This window comes from Carassius gibelio, chromosome A19 (assembly GCF_023724105.1).
Source record: "Carassius gibelio isolate Cgi1373 ecotype wild population from Czech Republic chromosome A19, carGib1.2-hapl.c, whole genome shotgun sequence".
Taxonomy (NCBI): Eukaryota; Metazoa; Chordata; class Actinopteri; order Cypriniformes; family Cyprinidae; genus Carassius; species Carassius gibelio.
In genome coordinates, this window is record NC_068389.1 from 29,040,256 (window position 1) to 29,058,804 (window position 18,549).

An 18,549-nucleotide genomic window follows, 5' to 3' on the forward strand; every position below is an offset into this window, starting at 1 on the left:
GACGCTGGAGGTGTCGGCCTTCCACTCGGTCGGTTCTTTAGAGGTCCTTCGGTTGGACGGGAACCCGTTGGCGTGTGACTGTCGGCTTCTCTGGGTGATCCGCAGTCGTCCGTGGCTTCTCTTCGAAGGGCGTTCTCCAGTTTGTGTCACACCTGTGCAGGTGCAAGGCAGGACTTTCAGTGACTTTACGGAGGCTGAGATCCCCAGGACGTTCACCTGCCGGCAGGCTCGCATCCTTACTCGTAAACCGCAAGACGTTCGGACGGACGAAGGCCACACGGTGTTGTTCTTCTGCGCGGCCGACGGAGACCCGGCGCCGTCGATTATCTGGCTGAATCCCAAACGCTCGGTGCTCACCGGCTCGGGTCGCATTCGTGTGCTCTCCAACGGGACTCTAGAGGTGCGTTACGCACAGGTTCAGGATAGCGGCTACTATCTGTGCGTCGCTTCGAATGCCGCGGGGAACGACAGCATCTCAGTGAGCCTTCGGGTGCGAGGTTTTCCCTCATCCGCTCGCAACCGCTCCGGAACGTTCTTTCTGGAAGGATGGAGCTTCACTTCCGGGCAAGCGGCGGTCAACGGATCGCAGCCGTTTCCGTTCGACGTGAAGACGCTGGTGATCGCGGTTACCATGGGCTTCCTGTCGTTCCTGAGCTCGGTGGCCGTCTGTTTCATCTTCATGTTTTTCTGGAGTCAGAGCAAGGGACAGATCAAACACACGGCGACGATCGACTTCGTGCCACGCAGCGCTGCGACGGCGTCCGGAGGCGGACGGACAACGATGGAGACGGGGAGGTTCACCATGAAGCTGATCTGAAGACTAACAAACATGAGATGTTTGAGGTGCTACTAGATATCCAGAGTTTTCCCATAAGCTTCCGCATGAGGGTAAGATGTCTGAATGTCAGTCACTGCACAGTATTGCTCTTGCTGAGTATTTTTGTCTTGTTTCCCAGTACAAATATGCAAGCATTTTTAAATTAAGATACTTTTACGGAAGAAGTGAGTGATTAAAACAAGAACAAATATCTGCCACTGGGACATTAAGAATTGTGTGAATATGTGACGAGTTTATATGAATGCATGTCTGAGGGGAACTTACTTTAGAAAAGTTTAGATGGTATTTTTCTCTTCATCTTGTCTCTGTATGAAGCATATTAAAGTTCATAAGTGCAGTACTGCTTTGTTTACAGCGGTAACCAAGGAAACGCTTTAAGCTCCCCCTGCTTTAGTGTTCATAAGTGGTTTGTTTACAGTGGTAACCAAGGAAACGCTTTAAGCTCCCCCTGCTGGCAGAGAGTGGATCTGCGTCTCGTTCAGCTCGTCTGCTGTTTATTTCATACAGATATTTATGTATAGTTTCACAGAACTGAAGTCAAACCATTCTGTTTTTGCTTCAAATGTCAAAATTATAAAATCTAATTTAGATTAAAAGCTGCTCATGTTGCATGTATGTTAAATGGAAAGAGCACAGACAAAGCTTTATTTTGTTTATATGAAGATATTTATTTTATTTGAGTCAGTTACATTATAAATGTGCAGCATTTCTTCCAAGCAATAAAAATGACACATTTAATTTATAATTTCACTTAAATCTCATTTAGTAAATAAACTAAAAAACTAAATGGTGAATATTTTTTTGAGGAAACACGTTTGTGAATTTGATTATGTTTCCCAAGTATCTTCAAATATATTTATGGTTACATGAATCTTTAGTGTTGATTTTTGTGTGTGTGAATTGCATGGAAACCAATGCGAGTCAATTTGAAATGCAACACAAACTCACTTCATTGTGATCAGTTTCTCAGAAAACAAGACGACTTCTGTCATTTTGCATCTCTAGTGAATGTATCTTAATTTATGGACGTTTAGATATTTGTACTGGAAAACAAGACAAACATACAGAGAAACACCATATCTTTGGTATCTCTATTATTTTAGTCTATTTCTGCATTTTTGAGTTTGGGTTACTTGTCATTTGGATTTGCCTAAATTTGATTCTTGATTATCACGTTTGGAATAATTCAGGTTTGTGCGTTTGAAACTCTTTTAAAAGGTTTTGAGGCTTTAAATCAGATAATGTTAGCATGAGCTGCATGAACACGTGTGTGTGATGCTCTGATCACTTTATTAGCGTCTATAAATTACAGAAAGTGAGCAGTAATGAAGCTTTAATTGAACGAACAAGAAAAGATCTCAGGCTAGTTAAGCTTCAATCATGTTCAGTAAACCCTGGAGTGATTATATGATTTATTCAGAGACAGAAATATTGAATGAGGATTGTGTGAATGTCTGGAAAGATTTCACATGTTTCTGTTAATATTGCTGATGATGCTTTATCATAAAACTGCAGCCAGATCTGTTTAACTGCAGATTTGCTTTGGAAGATCATTAATGTATTTATGACTGAATGGCTTTAAGTGCTTTATGCAATCCACCTCAAAGCAATAGCGTCCCATCATGCACTGCTCTCCATTAGCATAAATGATTGTTTGATAGAAGTGGTTTGTTCTTGAACTCTATTGAATCTGATTTTAGTGTTTATGAAGCATCTTATGTCTGTCATTTGTTGTAATTGTCATATTTTTATTCTGTTCTAAAGACACTCCTAGAGTTTGAGAACTGCTGCGTTCATTTGATTCAATATTTTTATTTAGTGTTTTTACTGTTCTTGCACTTTTAAATGATCCGGGTTTTTTTTCATGGAAAATCATCTTAATGTCTGTCCTTTTATTTCATAACAATGAAACTTTGCTAATTCTTTAAGAAGTGGCTGCCAAAAGCATTAAAGTTATCTTGAAATGATTTGTCTGATTCAGTGCTTTTCCCCCCTTCTTTTTTTATCTTAGATCAAATTAATCATAAGAGAAGAAAATGCATAAACTTAAAATGCTCATATAAATTATTAGTTGGATGTCTGCAATATTTTTTCAGGTACATCATGACTTTCCATTTAAATGTTCCTTATCATCCAGGTTACAATATAATTCAGTTATAATCAATAATTTTGGCACTCATATTTTTGAGAAAAAAATATTTAACATCACATTATTTTTTCCCCCTCTAATTTTACTTGCACTTGTATTTCTGTCAATTTTCTGAATGAAAGCGTAAGGATAAACAGCGAAGAGATTTATCTTACAGCTATTTTTTCCTCATATTTCCCAAAGATGCCAATATTAATGCAAGACACATCAGCCACATAAACGCCATCAGTTCTCTGTTCTGTAGTGATTCGCTCATGTTTTAATCTACGGAATATCAAGTTGCTCTCGATCACGTCCAGTTAATCAGCTTAGAGCAGAAAAACAACAGGATGAATGAACAGAATTCCCTCTCAGCGTCACACGACACATGCACAAACACAGTCTGAGAGCTCCACCATTACAGGTTTAATCAAATCACATTAAGAGCATGTGAAATACAGTTTAAAGGTCAATATCTGAATCTCCTCTTAAAATGGTCCTCAGAGGTCATCGCCCTCTATGCAGGTAAAAGTAAAGCATGTATTTTGAATAAAAAACTGATTTTAGTGACCAGTGTGTGTGTGTGTGTATATATATACACACACATAAGTATGTAAAAATAAATGGTCACAGTAATGAACCTAGAGAGGTTGCATGTCAACTTACTGAATGTTTTCTATCATATTTGTGGAAAGTATTTGCACATAATTCATAGAATCCCAGCTCATCTTGACGCTGGTGTTCAGATCTCTCGAGATTAAACTCGTTTGGGTTTTATGTTTGTCTGACAGATTAGAAGTTTCCAGTCAAACATCCGTCTGTCGATTCATTCTCTCGGTTCAGGATCACTGGCGCCTCCGGCTGCTCAGATCACCTCATTACAGTCCCATCACACCATTAATACTGGATCCGGGCACTGCTTTTAGACAGCTTTTATGATACCAATCCATTTTTATGGTTCCTTGAACTTGGCATATTTGAAGAACTCTGTGGAGTTGCTGCACCTCTGTATATCATCAAATATGCCAAGTTTAAGGGTTCATAAAAAAAGAAGAGTAATGCAAAAACTTCCCAAAGCTGGGATTACGTTAGAGCAGTTGCCCTTGTATGAAGTCCTTATGTCTACTTTAATGCACTTTTTAAAAGGACTGGAGAAAAATCACCACAAGTTTAGCTGATGGTGCAATAAGCACCACGCTGTATTGTCAAATATGTCAAGTTCAAGAGTCCATAAACAAAGAATGACAAAATAAAAACGGTCCAATATTGGGATTTCATTAGAGCAGTTGTCCTCGTATGAAATCCTCATATCCACTTTAATACACCATCAAAGAGAGCAGAGAAAGATAAGCACGAAACGGTCTGATGCTGCAATATGTGTGGCCCTTCAGAACAGTACCAGGAACCTGACCCTTGACCTCCAAAGCTTTACACATTATTGACAAGACAACAGATTCTGAACGGATCGAAATAAAGCACATCTCCTGTTAAGCATGTATATATTTATTTATTTGTTTGTTGAAATATTTAAAGTCTTGTAATATTTCCCCAGAAAAATGTAAACTTCTCCATATTCACAAAAAGAAAGACATTTCTGTTTATCAATCATTGTCAATAAAATCAAATTCATAATTACAATAATAATAATAATCATATTTGAATATAATATCTTTATAATAATAATAATAATATGAACATTCAAAACATCACTCCATATTCAGAGATGCTCCACTCTAGAATCAACAGATCTCTCGCGCATTCGAGGATATTTCCATGAGTACATATATAAATATATACATCCTACGCTCCTGAACCGGGCCGGAGGGTCAAAGGTCAATGCTATGGCTTGTCCGTGTCTATGGCTAAATTGGCGGCTGGGTCCCGCGGCGAGGACCGTTCGTTTCTTCATGAAGACAGAAACTCAGCTAGCGTGCTACACGCGATCGCGATCTGTCGTAGCATTACTGACCCTACACACAAACGCTAGCTGATGTGAGCGCAACACCGCGCCAGAAGTGGTGAGAGATGACGTATCGAAACAGAACCGGTCCATTAGCTAACGTATAGCGCGCTCCGTCTCCGAATCGATGTCTGTATGGCAACGTGTGTAAATGTGACCGCTCGTGTTCAGCCAATCAGAGCTCAGTATGGGAACTGTAGGCACAGAAACACTGTATCATTATCATTAGAACTAGAAGTACCTGAAATGCAGACGAAAGTAATACTTGTAACAGAAAAAGTGAGTAAAGACTAAAGTAATCGACTAAAGCCCCAGCGAGCAGCTGCTGGAGTATATGAGTATCATCCACCGAACACCAAGAAAAGAGAAAAACTCAACCCACTTAAAATGAGAGAAACTTTCCAACTTTAAATCTGGACTCTATGTACAGAAATCAGCAGCTGACCTCAGCGCTCGAGTGTGTGTGTGTGTGTGTGTGTGAGGCGAGCACAAGCGCTGTTCTCCAACCCAGTGAGCCGCACTGACGTCCAAATAAGCAGAAAATCACACCAAATATCAGATCAAATAGTCCACTCTAACTATTTTATGAAAAATATTAATAATAGACGTTTGTAGGGAAGCACCATTATGGAATTTCTGTCAACATGTCATGCTAACTTGGATAAAAATATAATAATAATAATAATATAAAATGAGACAGCTCCTGTGAGAACTGCACAAAAAACCCAACAGCACAAATCAACACATTATCGCTTAAATTACTAAATTCATCTGATAACTTAAGCCTAACTAATTAATGTAAGGGCCCTATACAGTCGGTTTCATTTTCCCCAAATTCAGTTTAATTTTGTAAAAATGTCTGTATTCCATTTTGATGATTAAATTACATTTTTTGATAATTTATTAAAAGTTGAGCAATATGTATTTTTAGGGCCCAATGACATCAGTTTAACTTTTCATAAAATCTGTTTAAATGGTTAAAACGCAAATCTAATGATTTGAATCATAAAACTTTACCAATTTAATACTTTAATTAATTTTCACAATAAATAGGGCCTCAGTCCATGTCTAATTAACTGAAATCAAGAAACTTAGACAATTTATTAAAAGTAAAAAAATAAATAAAAGTTTTTTTTTTAATTATTTGAAATCTTCGTATTTCTGTTCTGGATTCGAAATACTTTAAAAGATTTAATAAAATTGTAATAGTCAAGACGTCTAATCAATTGAATTAATAAAACTTTAATAATAGTGCTTTACGAAATCCTAGTCCTGTAATTCTGTGTTTAGGATTGAATACAAATTAACTATCAAAAACAATTAAATTTGATGAATCTTTTAAAAAGTAATTAAATGTTAATTAACAATTCCTTTTATTTGGTTTGGTAAGCAAAGTGCTTCGAACAGAAAATCAAATACTACCTTAAAAAGTAAAGTTGTAATTATTATTAAGTGCTTAATTAAGTACATTCTATTGTACAATAGTAATATATTCAAATCGAAGAAAAAAAAAAACATTAAGATTTTTCAGTCCATTTTAAAGCACTGTCGCACTGCATTGTGGGAAGTGTGTAGCGCTGGAGCGGCCGTCTGATGGGCGACTCACTAGGGTCTGAAGAGAGATGGATGCGTCTAAATGAGCGTTTGGCACAAACACACACGTCCGCTCGCTCTCCACGAACCAAGCACCAGTCGCTCTTCCCTTCTTCTGCGGAGCGAGCGAGTCACATGACCCTCTGTCAGAGATGAGCAAACATGTGATCATGGGACGAACCGAGTGTCCGACTCACTCGTCAAGTCTGTTTTTGCCCTGTTGTTCTCGATGGAGCTCTTTAGGCACGGAGAGGAGAGCCCGCCCCCCCGCTCGGGACAGGAAGGGGCGGGGTTCTGAGCGGCACGCTGACGTCTGATTGGCTCAGAAAGAAACAAGCCCCTCAAAACATAATTTGAAAAAGATTTGTTATTGAGTCATTATTAGGAAGTTGACACACACACACAACACACACACACACACACACTCCTGCAGTAAAGAGAGAGAAAGAGAGGCAGGGGATGATGGGAACAGAACGAGAGTGAATAAAGTCTCTCTCTCTCCGTCCGTCTGTCTGCGTTGATTTTCTTTGTGCTGTCGGTGTGATTGTTTCGGCCTCAAGATGCTGATTGTCGTCCATTTGGCTCAAAAAATTCAGAAGAAAGAGAGAAAGACAGCAGGAGAGAGAGAGAGAGAGACACACCTGAGGAATATATAGTTATATATCACTTATATACATATATAAACTCAGCGTGTGTGAGAGAGAAAGAGAGAGAGAGAGAGAGTGTGTAGATGTCCTGAAGTTGGAGTTGGTCGTCATGTTCAGGCTCCGCCTCTCTCTTCTCTCTCAGCCAATCATCAGACACTCCTGGGTTGGGGTTCAACCAATCACAGGTCCGCTAGTCCTGCCCGGGCCAATCATGTTCCAGAGTGGGCGCCATAAATCGGCTGAGGGAGAAACAAAGCCGAGATTCAGTGACTGATTCACAAAAACACTCAGATTCATCACAACAGGAAGAACTCCGTCAACACTCGTCATAGAGAACATGAGCGTGACCGCATGAAGAAGAGCAGCGTGAACCTTCAGCTAAACATCTGTCCAGCTGAAGAGAGGAAGCCAGCGGGTCGAACGACGTGAATAATGACCACACAGACAGGACGTGATGAGACCAGAGAACAGACAAACAGACCAATCACAGGCCCTCGTTCACCGTGATCCACCGCTGGAGCAGAGCGGCCACACTAAACACCCTACATCAGGACAGTCATCACTAAACCTTTCACGATCACTCCAGTAATGAAGACCACACGTATAACCACAGCGATGAGACACAGAGGAACAAGATCATCAGAATCACTTCCAGAATCCACCCTGCATTAGAGACAGACCACACACAGTTTGGTATAGCTATCACTTCAGTTATTATCACTAGTGTTGGACAGACGACAGATGTGATGACGACACACACACACACACACACGAGTCCACAGTCATCGTTCTGGCGAGGTGTGAAGGTTAGAGATGGGTCCCGGTGAGGGTGTGACAGACCTGTTCTGTGAATATTCTGGTTTTGAGGTCAGGCATTCCACTTCCCCTCAGCTCATCCTCTACCACCATCAACCTGCAACACACACACACACACACACACACATTCCCAGGGTGCTCTGGTAATCGCAGGGACAGAGTGGCGAGCCGTCAGGGGTCTGACCTGTTGATGATGCCCTTGATCTGCGAGTCCTTCTCCATCTGCTGCTGGCGCAGGCGTCTCTCGCTGTCGTCCAGCCGGCTCTGGTACTGCAGCAGGATCTTACTGGTCTGCTGCTCCTGGGAATGCAGCCGCCGCTCGTACTCCTCCAGCTTACGATGAGACATCATCAGACGCTCCTTCAGAGAGTGGATCTCCTCCTCGTACTCACGCACCTGCACACAACACAGAAGCGTCAGGGTGACCAGTGCGTATGATGACGTGTCTCTCTCTGTGTACTGACCCGGTCCAGACGGGACTCGTCCATGCTCTTGGAGTGCTCCTTCAGTTTGAAGTCCTCGCGGTCCACACGCAGACTCTCGATGTCCGCAGACAGGTGTGGCATGTTGGACACCCAGGCCACCGTACGCTCGGACGCTGCTGAGGGAGGATTGAGAGTGGACGGAGACTTCGAGCCCTGAAACACACCGACACAGAGAACACATGACGCTCATGACAGCAGGAGAGAATTAAAGAAATCATAACAGTGTGACAGACTGTGTGTGTGTGTGTGTTGACCTGTTTGTTCACGGTTGGTTTGAGCAGCTGCTGTTGGTTGCTCTGCTGTGCAGGTTTTGCTGGTTGGTTGCTCGGTGTGTTTTCTGTGCTCTCATTGGCTCCGCCTTGAGGGGCGGGGCTCTCCGAGGTCGTGCTGGACTGATGCGGCAGGCCGGGGGCGGGGCTATCCTTCATCGACAGCTGTTGCCTTGACAACTGCCTCCCGCCGAAACTGGAGTCGGGCGACTGGAGGAGGTTCCCGCTCTGGGGGCGTGTCTTGGGGGGCGTGGAGTTGGCGGCCGAGCTGACAGACAGCTGGTGGGAGGGCTGAGGCTTCATGCGCTGAGGAGGAGGCGGAGCCATGGAGGCCTGACGGACAGGATGGATGGTGGTGGGGGGCGTGGCCAGAGAAGCGGGCGTGCCGGTGCCTGTGGCTGTCTGTGGAGCCATGCCCATCAGAACCTGCTGCTGGAGATTCTCCTGCACACACACACACACACACACACACACACACACGCACAGTCTCACATCATCAACATTGTTTTTATTTCAGATATCTACCAGGGCAACGTTTCTCTAAACTAAAGCTGAAATAAAAGTAAGAATAAAAAGAGTAACAAAAAAGAAAAAGACAAAACACAACTTTAACTCAAATTACAATGACAATAGAATACAATATTTATCTATATATAAAATCAGACGATAAGTTATAGCCATAATATCTCAGTAACAGTGGTCCCAAAATAACACTGAAGACCATTAAATAATTTTCATAATTAATAATTTCATTTAATAAAATATTAAAGTTTTCTAGATTTGAACAGAGAACTAAAACTATTTTAATATTAGTACATATTTATAATATATTTTTAAATTATATTGAATTTAATATTAATAATAATATATTTACAATTTTTATAATAAATATTCATTATAATTAATCTTATAAACTGTTATAGTAACTATTCATCAATGTGAATATTTAATATGCTACTTATTATATATTAAACAACTATTAATCGTTATAAATTTTTAAGTTAAGGGTTAAGAGTTAGATTTCACTTTTAAAACACCTTAATATTTCAAGTTTGACAGAGGAACCCAAAAATGATGATTATCTTGCACTGTGATATTACCGAACTTATTTAACCCTAAGCTGTTATTACTGTAATTCTAAAAAAATGCATTAATGTTAATTAATCCTTCATAAAATAATGTATTTTTATTATATTTGTGTTTAATTATCAAGAAAATGATTTCACGGAGCAAATAATTTTAAGTCTTTATTTTCTTTATGCAAAATATATATTTGTGCATAAAAAAATCATTTATCTATTATTTTTATTTGAACGAATTTTATTTTATTTTTTTATTAATAATTAGAAGAAATGAGATGCAATGTGTATGTTTGATTGAAACGCAGCAGTGTGTGGAGATGGAGGTGTTGTGTGGGTCACCTGCATCTGCAGCGAGAGCTGTCTGCGGGCGTAGTCGGCCTGGTTGTGGCGGGTGTAGTCGTCGCTGTAGCTGTGCGAGTGAACGATGTTGGGCTGCACCAGACTGTTCTGCGTCCTCAGAGCCGACAGGTCCTCGCTGCGAGAGAAGCCGCTGTGACCGAACGACGGCACGCCGAATCCCACGTGTCCGTTCTCCGGCTCGGGTGCCAGCAGCAGCGGCGGGGGGGCGGCGGGGCCGTGGGGGGGCGTGTGGTACTGCGGCCCGTCGGACGCCAGGTGGAACAGAGGGTTCTGGAAGGACAGAGCCACGTGCATCGCGGCCGCCTGCTGCTGCTGCTGCTGGGACAGAGAATCATTCGTCAGGCCGCCCGAGTGACTCAGACGCAAGCCTCCCGACATACTGGAGCCGCCCGAGCCGGCCGAAACACGCCCTCCGGCCCTGAGGGGGGCGCCACCCAGCGGACCGAAGCCGGCCAGAGACCCCTGAGACGAGTTGAGCAGGTCGTTGACCGAGTGCAGGTTGGACACGCTGTTGATGCGAGAGTCCTGCAGGTCCATCATAGAAACACTCTTGTTCACACTGAGCACCTGACGAGACACACAGCAGAGCAGAGCATCATGAGGAGCACTCTTCAGCAGGAGATAACACTGAACACTCCTGGAGCGGAGCACAGCAACACAAGCAGCGCTCTCAGAGAACGTACAGTGTCTTTAATCAGTTATGTCTGTCTCTTACTGTAGTGTGTTAGAAAGAAATATCAGTTTAATATCATTTCCAAACATTGCTTTTGTCATTAATTGTAATAATCTGGTGAGATGTTGTGTGCACGAGGAGCTTGACCCTCATCATCATCCTGTCCTTCAGCGATTACAGCGATGTGTTTGAGTGTGAGACTGTGTGTGTGTGTGTGTGTGTGCGTGCGTGCACCTTGGGGTCTGGTTCGGTGATGTCAGAGCTGCTGGTGCAGTAGGCGGGGCTTGAGCGTGCGAGAGGTGGGCGGGTCACGTAGAACACGTCTTTGTTTCCACGGGAATCTCGTTCTGAGAACGCAGCCATTCCAGGGTGAGAGAGAACGCCGCTGCCGGAGAGACCAGACGTGGGAGACGGCAGACGAGAGATATCTATGGAGCTACACACACACACACACACACACACACACAGTCTGATCAGTCCGAGTCAACAGTTCTCTCTGATGGCACTGTGCTGTGTTTCTGAGCGAGCGACAGTCACCTGTTGAGGTCTCTCATCATGAGGCTCTGGAAGTCGTTGGTGGCGAGGCGGCTGAAGGGCGGGCGGGTCATGTGACGCTCGGGCGGCTGGTGACTGGCCTGACGGTGCAGCTGCGGGTTCCTCAGTGCCACACTGATGTCATTCAGTAACCGTGGCAAGGGTCCCAGCTTCAGGATGGCATCCTGAAGAAACACAAACACTTGAGCGCTCTGAGACTCAAACAGACACACACACACACACACACGAAGACAAGCGGCTCATACCTTGCTCAGCTGGGCCATGACCTCCCACAGCAGACTGTGCAGGATGGAGAGCTCGCGGCCCAGGTCTATGTAGCCCTCGAACGCCCCGGCGTTACTCACACACTCCAGATTAGAGATCTCGTACAAGAACTGCTGCATGGAGCCCCACTCCATCTCCAGGAACTCATTCATGAAGCCCATATAGTCCTCCTTCCCACTGAACCTGCAGAGAACACACACACACAGCAGTGTGGGAGAGAGAGACAGACAGAGAGAGAGAAAGAGAAACAGAGAGAGAGAGAGAGAGAGAAAGAGAGAGAGAGAGAAACAGAGAGAGAGAGAGGATGGGCGAAGACAGATGATAAGAGATGAGCCAACAGACTGAAGATCACCTCGAGACACACACCAGACACGTGAGGTGGAGTGAGGAGGGGTGAAGTGAGGAGGGGTGAGTTGGGGTGAAGTGAGGAGGGGTGAGTTGGGGTGAAGTGAGGAGGGCTAAGTTGGGGTGAGGTTGGGTGAAGTGAGGAGGGGTGAGTTGGGGTGAAGTGAGGAGGGCTAAGTTGGGGTGAGGTTGGGTGAAGTGAGGAGGGGTGAGTTGGGGTGAGGGGGGTGAAGTGGGGTGAGTTGGGGTGAGTTGGATGAGTAGGGGTGAGTTGAGGTGAGGAGGGGTGAGGTGGGGTGAGGTTGGGTGAAGTGAGGAGGGGTGAGTTGGGTGAGGAGGGGTGATTTGGGTGAGGGGGGTGAGTTGGGGTGAGGTGAGGAGGTGTGAGGTGGGCGTGTCGGGGGTCACATGACTGATGGATGACAGCGCTGGGTGATGCTGGACTCTAGAGACTCACTTGGAGAAGCTGGCCAGGCTCTGCACCACCTTGGCAATGAGCGTGAGGGTTCGAGAGGTGCGTTCAGACGGATACTCCTGCGTCAGACTGAACAGAGACGGAGACATGATGGCCGGACACAGGAAGCGCAGGAACAGAGACGAGCTGATGAGACGGTCAGCGATGTCCTCCCGGCCGCGCTCAGCACAGCGCACACGCCACGACGCAAACACCTCCTTCAGCTCGCGAGGAAACAGACTGAGGAGAGAGAACACATCCCATCATGCACTGCTCCCCCTGGACAACGGGAGCTGGGTTTCATGTGGTGTCTAGTCACTCTCTGGTTCCAGCTGGTCTAGACGGTGTGTTGACCCCGTGTGCACGAGGCTGACCTTTACATAATGATATATGACCCTACTATTAAAAGATCAACCAGTGTATCGGTTTAGCTTCATGTCATGTGACTCCGTGAACAAGGGAATGTGTGCTAGAGACAGGGACTGACCAGTGAGAGTTGATGATCTTGCAGAGCGCTAGTTCACAGCACATGCGCAGGTTAGCCTGATGATCTGAGAGCACCGAGGGAGGCGTCCGCATCGGATCCACCTCACAGTTCTCCTCCGACTCGTACAGCGCACGGATGAACTCTCCTGCAGAGCAGAGCACCGTCATCATCACCATCATCATCCTCACACACACACACAGAGACACACACACACACTCACCGATGGTGTCTCTGAGATAGCGGTGTGCGATCAGCTTCAGGAACTCCTCGATGGCTTTGGTGGCCAGTGTGTTTTCTCTGAAGATCAGATGCTCGCGCTCCATGAAGCGGTCCACCTCACACATGGCCATATCAGACAGGAAGTCCTGCACACACACACACACACACACAAACCTCTGGCTTTCACTAATACTTTGAATTCCTTTCAAATATTTTAACGTTTGTGCTTTAATTGTTTTAGTTTCAGTTATTTTAGTGCACCATGTTAAACTGAATGAAAGTGAGAACAGCTGGCATCTAGCTGAAACAAGACAGAAGTTTACAGTTATAAATATTTTATTTCCGTTAATGCTTACTTTATTTGAAGAATATTTTTATGGTTTAGTTTTATTAGAATAACCCTGTTTCCTCCATATGTTTCTAATTTTTTAAGATGATATTTAATACCCGATAATTAACAAACACATTAATAAATTTTTCCCACACTGACTGCAAACAGTTGATATAATACTGACACCGAACACATTTATTTAGAAAATATATATTATAATTTAGAACATATGCATTCCAGTATAATGTTTGCTCTTATTTACAGATAAAATAATGATCAGGCATTTTTTTTAAACTAACACTAAACTAAAATCAAACCTATATAGTCAAAAAACAAAAACTAATAAAAATGCAAACAAAAAAATTAATAAAAAATTGAAACCTAATTCAAATCTGAACGAAAACAATTATAGTAAATCGATGTATCGGCCGATATTTGCCTTTTTTGTTTTGACCAAAATGTTTGAAGCAGGACTTTTATTTTGACGGCGCTGGGATCTTACAGATTGTCCGTACTGAACTGGGTGCAGGATTAGTTATAGTGTTTATTTCCTTTTATTCGCACTTTTAGCAAAGTCTATTAAATGCTATATCATTTTCCTTTTTCGTTTTTACGTAAAATGAACCAGCGACTTCCTGATTCCTAGCGACTGCTGTGCATGTGTCTTCTCCTGTGTGTGTGTGTGTGTGTGTGTGACCTCTGACCTTGGCCTTGCCGGTGCTCTGCAGGATGTGCACCAGCGCACAGGCCACTTCCTCCTTGCTCTTGGCGCTCAGCAGCGGCTCCAGGACGCCACACAGCGTGCGGTAGTTGTTGGTCACGTACTCGGCGAACTCCTTGTACAGCTCCATGGGCAGGATGCTCATGGTCTGGTAGCGGCTCTTGAGGCGCAGCGAGGCGTTGATGATCTTCCCGCCGCCCACACCGCTGCCCTTGGCCAGGACACTGGGCTGGATGACCGGATACCACTGCTCCACGAAGTGACGGCCCGTTATACTGGAGATGGGGATGCTGACCAGCCCCAGGTACGTGCTCTTCTCCTGCACACACACACACACACACACACATATATAGTGTCGTGAAGTTCACATCGCAGTATTATGGTATCGTGATATTCTGATACGGTTTGTGAGCACACCTTGCGTCTCTTCTTGTCCGTCTCCTTGTACAGGTGCAGTCTGAGGCTGCGGATGGCCGGCAGGTTGTTGAACTCGAAGTGTTCGCCCCAGAACACGGTGTCTGTGCGAGGCTTGCTGGTGGTGCGTGCGTACAGCATGTCGTCCAGACACAGCTCGCAGTAATAGCGCTTCTTCGGAGGAAGGTCCCGGGCCTCGATGATCCATAGCTTCAGCACGTTATCAACACGACGACTGTTATCCTGCAGACACAGAGAAATATATCCAGCACATTCAATAACACACTTTCATCAGGAGTGTACGTGTGAAGAGTAGAGCAGGGATCATCGTTATCTGAAACTATTAGAACGGTTTCTGAGGACTGGAATAAAGCTGATAGAAAAAAATCTATCAAATATTACGTGAAGAAATTAGACATCTTGACTTGATGCTTGAATTAAAGCAAGGTAAAAACTATAATTAAAACAAACTGAAATAAAAAATTACAAATAAATAGTATTATTAAAAAAAGCATGAACCAAAACAACAACAAATTTAATTAAAAACTGAAATTAAAAATATATATATTTTTTTTATAAAAAAAAACTAATGTTTAAGTCAAAGCAATACAATTTCTACTAGAAAATGAAAAAAAATTAAAACTGAAATAAAAAATGTATCCAAATAAAAAGTAAAAAAAAAAAAAAGCATGAACCAAAACTACAAAAAATTTAAATCTGAAATAAAAAATATACATATTTTTTTTTATTTACGTTTAAGTGAAATCAATACAATATTTAACCAGAAAGTTAATAAAAAAAAAAAAAAAAAAAACCCTAATAAAATTAAAACCGCAAAAAAGCAACATCTAAATTACTAAAAAGATAGTTTAAATAAAAATAAATAATAAAATGTTTATATATATATATATATATATATATATATATATATATATATATATATATATATATATATATATATATATAAATTAAAGCTGATTCAAAATATTAATATAATTTAACTATAAATGTATAGAAATAATGGCGTAGAGCCTCAAAAAAATTAAAAAATAATAATAAAATAAACCCCTTTCTGACCGTCCTGGTTGGTCTTCTAATGTTCTGAGGCTTCACTAAAGACTCAGTAGTTTTGAGCTCATCACTACAAGAAGACCGACGATCTTTCCTTACATACACACGTGTGTATATTGACCTCTGACCCATCACGTGCTCGGTGTGTGATGCAGGGATGTGACGTGTGGCGGTACCTTGTTGGGTTTGATGGCTCTCTGCAGGTTCTCGATCCACTTGTCTCTCTCAGCAGCGGAGCGGCACGCGAAACACTTGGTGCCCGACGCAGTGGTCACCTGAAGCACAGCAGACCAAAAAGACCATTTAAATGACCAAAGCATGTACAAAAACTACAACAAATTTAAATATATATTTTTTTGAATTATTAATAAAAACTATAATAGTATATAAAAAAAAACTAGATAAAACCAGAAACACTGTCTTGGCAACTAAATGAACTAAGTTTAAGTTAAAGCAATCACTTTTAATCAGTAAATAAGAATAATTGCGATGGCTAAATGTTTTAGGATTGTTTTGTAGTTGGAGCGTGTGGATGGGTTAGTGTTGTTGTGTAAGAGACACAGACCTCGAAGCAGTACTCCTGGCCGAGGATGCTGGAGTGGACGGGTTTGATGAGGGCGTCCTCGTCCAGCGTGAGGTCCAGGGCTTCGGCCGCGCTGCTGGGGGACAGCAGGGACTCGTGAGAGTGAGACTCCTTGAAGCTCTGCATGAGACGCGTCCTGCACACACACACACACACACAGAGCAATATATATGTGCTGAGCATCTGTCTGACTCACTGAAGCACTATGGGAGAGTGAGTCACTGCAGCGGTGTGTGTGTGTGTGTGTGTGTGTACCTCTCCTGGTCTGCGCTGCGGAATCGTGGGAGGATCATGTGGCGAAAGCTTCCTGTGCGGTCGAGTTTGGGTTGGCTCTTTGCTCGTTTGATCGATCCTTTCAGACGGCGACTTAGAAAACTCTGTGAACACAAACACACAGAGGATGTTCAAACACACACACCATGCTCTGCTGCAGGAGTGTGATGATGGGGTTTCTCCAGCAGAGGGAGAGCTGAGTCAGTGTGTGTGTGTGAGTGTGAGTGTGTGTGTGAGAGTGTGTGTGTGTGTGTGTGTGTGTGAGTGCGTGTGTGTGTGTGTGTGTGTGTGTGTGTGAGAGTGTGTGAGAGAGTGAGTGTGTGTGTGTTTGAGTGTGTGTGTGTGTGTGTGTGTGTGAGAGTGTGTGTGTGTGTGTGTGTGTGTGTGTGTCTGTGTGATGATGGGGTTTCTCCAGCAGAGGGCGAGCTGAGTCAGTGAAGTGTGTGTGTGAGTGTGTGTCTGTGTGAGTGTGTGTGTGAGTGTAGATGTGTGTCAGTGTAGATGTGTGAGTGTGTGTGTGTGTGTGTGAGAGTGTGTGTCTGTGTGTGTGTGTGTGATCACTCCACTTACAGCACATGCTCAAACTGATATTAAATGGGTCATGAACTGAGAATCCAAACTTATTAATATAATATATTTTTAAGTATATTAAAATAGAAAAAAATTTTTTTAAATTGCAATAATATATCACAATATTACTGTTTTTTCTGTATTTTTGATCAAATAAATGCAGCTTTGATGAGCAGAAGAAATATGGAAGTAAAATAATGACATATGTCTTTGAAACGAAAAAGCATGCTGAATAGCACTAACTGAAAAATAATGCATTGCATTAACAGTACTTGCATTTTAATGCCTTGTATTTCCAAGGATTGCATTTTTAGGTCCTGAAAGTTAAAGAGCCAGTAAGATGAATATTCTAAGCTTCCTATCACTGTTTATAAGTCCTGTACATTAGGTTTAAATCCATCCAAGGTTAAAAAAACATTGTCATTTTGTCAAAATATCTTGGTATTGTGGGTAAATGAATTTTAGCCATTGGTTCTTCTGATCTTCATTCTTTGGCAGTGAAAATAAAACAAACTTGCCTTTACAATTAAAAACACACGGTCTCCTCGACATGATGCTCTCACACCAACCAGAGCATCTGTGGGGGGGGGGGGCAGGTCAGAGGTCAGTTTCTCTCAAGACGGTAGGTGGAGATTATTATGCAAAGTGTTCTAGTGACGTACATAGAGATGGGCAGAAGATTTGAAATCTATAACAACTCGTTTCAGCGATTCAGTCGACTCCTTACTTTAGAAACTTTATAAATCGTGTACTTTTTGGTTTAATTACTTTGCACATTGTTTACACTGATGGACAGCTACATCATACACTGTAATACAGGTCATTTTTGATTTCCCATCTGTGTGGCTCTTTAACATAGTTGTTCGTTTAAGCTGTGAACATTTCAATTAAAAATATTTCACACACCTTTTCATAATTAAAAAATCAATAATTCATATTCACGTTCCAGAATTCACTTCCAAAATATTCAATCGGTTTAAAAATACGATGTATAATATTCGACAGGCAAATTTCGGTCCATTTTATTTCACTTTCCAAATTCGCTTCCACAAATTCCGTGGTTAAAATTCGGCAGATAATTGGCCCTTTCACATCCGGGAGCTGCAGGAATAGCAGTAGAGCACCGAGGCATGATCTCCATCTGCTGTCAGTCGCTCACCAGCAGGTGGCGCAAGCGGCTTCTGATGAAGACCAGAGCAACGGGGGATTAAGTAACACAGTCACAAAAACTGATCTGCAGAAATGGAGCAGGCGCTAAGCAGAAGTTTTGATTATCGGGGCATGTGGAAAAGCTGATTGTGTGAATGTTTATTTCAACATCTTTCAACATCTTTTGACTTTTATTTCAACATCGAGTTAAAAACATCTCAACTTTTCAGAAGTAAGAAAGGCAGCGACTGATCAGTATCCA

The 18,549-nt window shown here is 42.7% G+C and overlaps 2 protein-coding genes across 4 annotated transcripts in view; one reads left to right on the top strand and one right to left on the bottom strand.

Moving 5' to 3' along the window:
- The window catches only part of lingo4a (leucine rich repeat and Ig domain containing 4a), an 8,719-nt gene extending 5,914 nt beyond the window's left edge, over positions 1-2,805 (top strand). The window contains exon 3 of the mRNA XM_052532715.1: positions 1-2,805. This exon is cut by the window's left edge and continues 1,013 nt beyond it. Within this exon, the coding sequence (XP_052388675.1) occupies positions 1-817 (817 nt within the window). The 3' untranslated portion in view covers positions 818-2,805.
- Positions 2,806-4,456: 1,651 nt separating this feature from the next.
- syngap1a (synaptic Ras GTPase activating protein 1a) overlaps positions 4,457-18,549 on the bottom strand; it is a 43,114-nt gene continuing 29,021 nt past the window's right edge. Inside the window, exons 5-21 of one of the 3 annotated variants that reach the window (XM_052532708.1) lie at positions 16,551-16,672; positions 16,278-16,431; positions 15,889-15,987; positions 14,645-14,884; positions 14,211-14,546; positions 13,177-13,321; positions 12,957-13,101; positions 12,473-12,709; positions 11,652-11,853; positions 11,389-11,570; positions 11,086-11,287; positions 10,158-10,745; positions 8,722-9,180; positions 8,447-8,620; positions 8,167-8,378; positions 8,007-8,079; positions 4,457-7,405 (exon numbers count right to left, since the gene is read on the bottom strand). In XM_052532708.1, the coding sequence (XP_052388668.1) occupies positions 7,376-7,405; positions 8,007-8,079; positions 8,167-8,378; positions 8,447-8,620; positions 8,722-9,180; positions 10,158-10,745; positions 11,086-11,287; positions 11,389-11,570; positions 11,652-11,853; positions 12,473-12,709; positions 12,957-13,101; positions 13,177-13,321; positions 14,211-14,546; positions 14,645-14,884; positions 15,889-15,987; positions 16,278-16,431; positions 16,551-16,672 (3,600 nt within the window). In that variant the 3' untranslated portion in view covers positions 4,457-7,375. The remainder of the gene's footprint in view (positions 7,406-8,006; positions 8,080-8,166; positions 8,379-8,446; positions 8,621-8,721; positions 9,181-10,157; positions 10,746-11,085; positions 11,288-11,388; positions 11,571-11,651; positions 11,854-12,472; positions 12,710-12,956; positions 13,102-13,176; positions 13,322-14,210; positions 14,547-14,644; positions 14,885-15,888; positions 15,988-16,277; positions 16,432-16,550; positions 16,673-18,549) is intronic. The other 2 variants (XM_052532710.1, XM_052532709.1) reach the window with 2 other exon arrangements.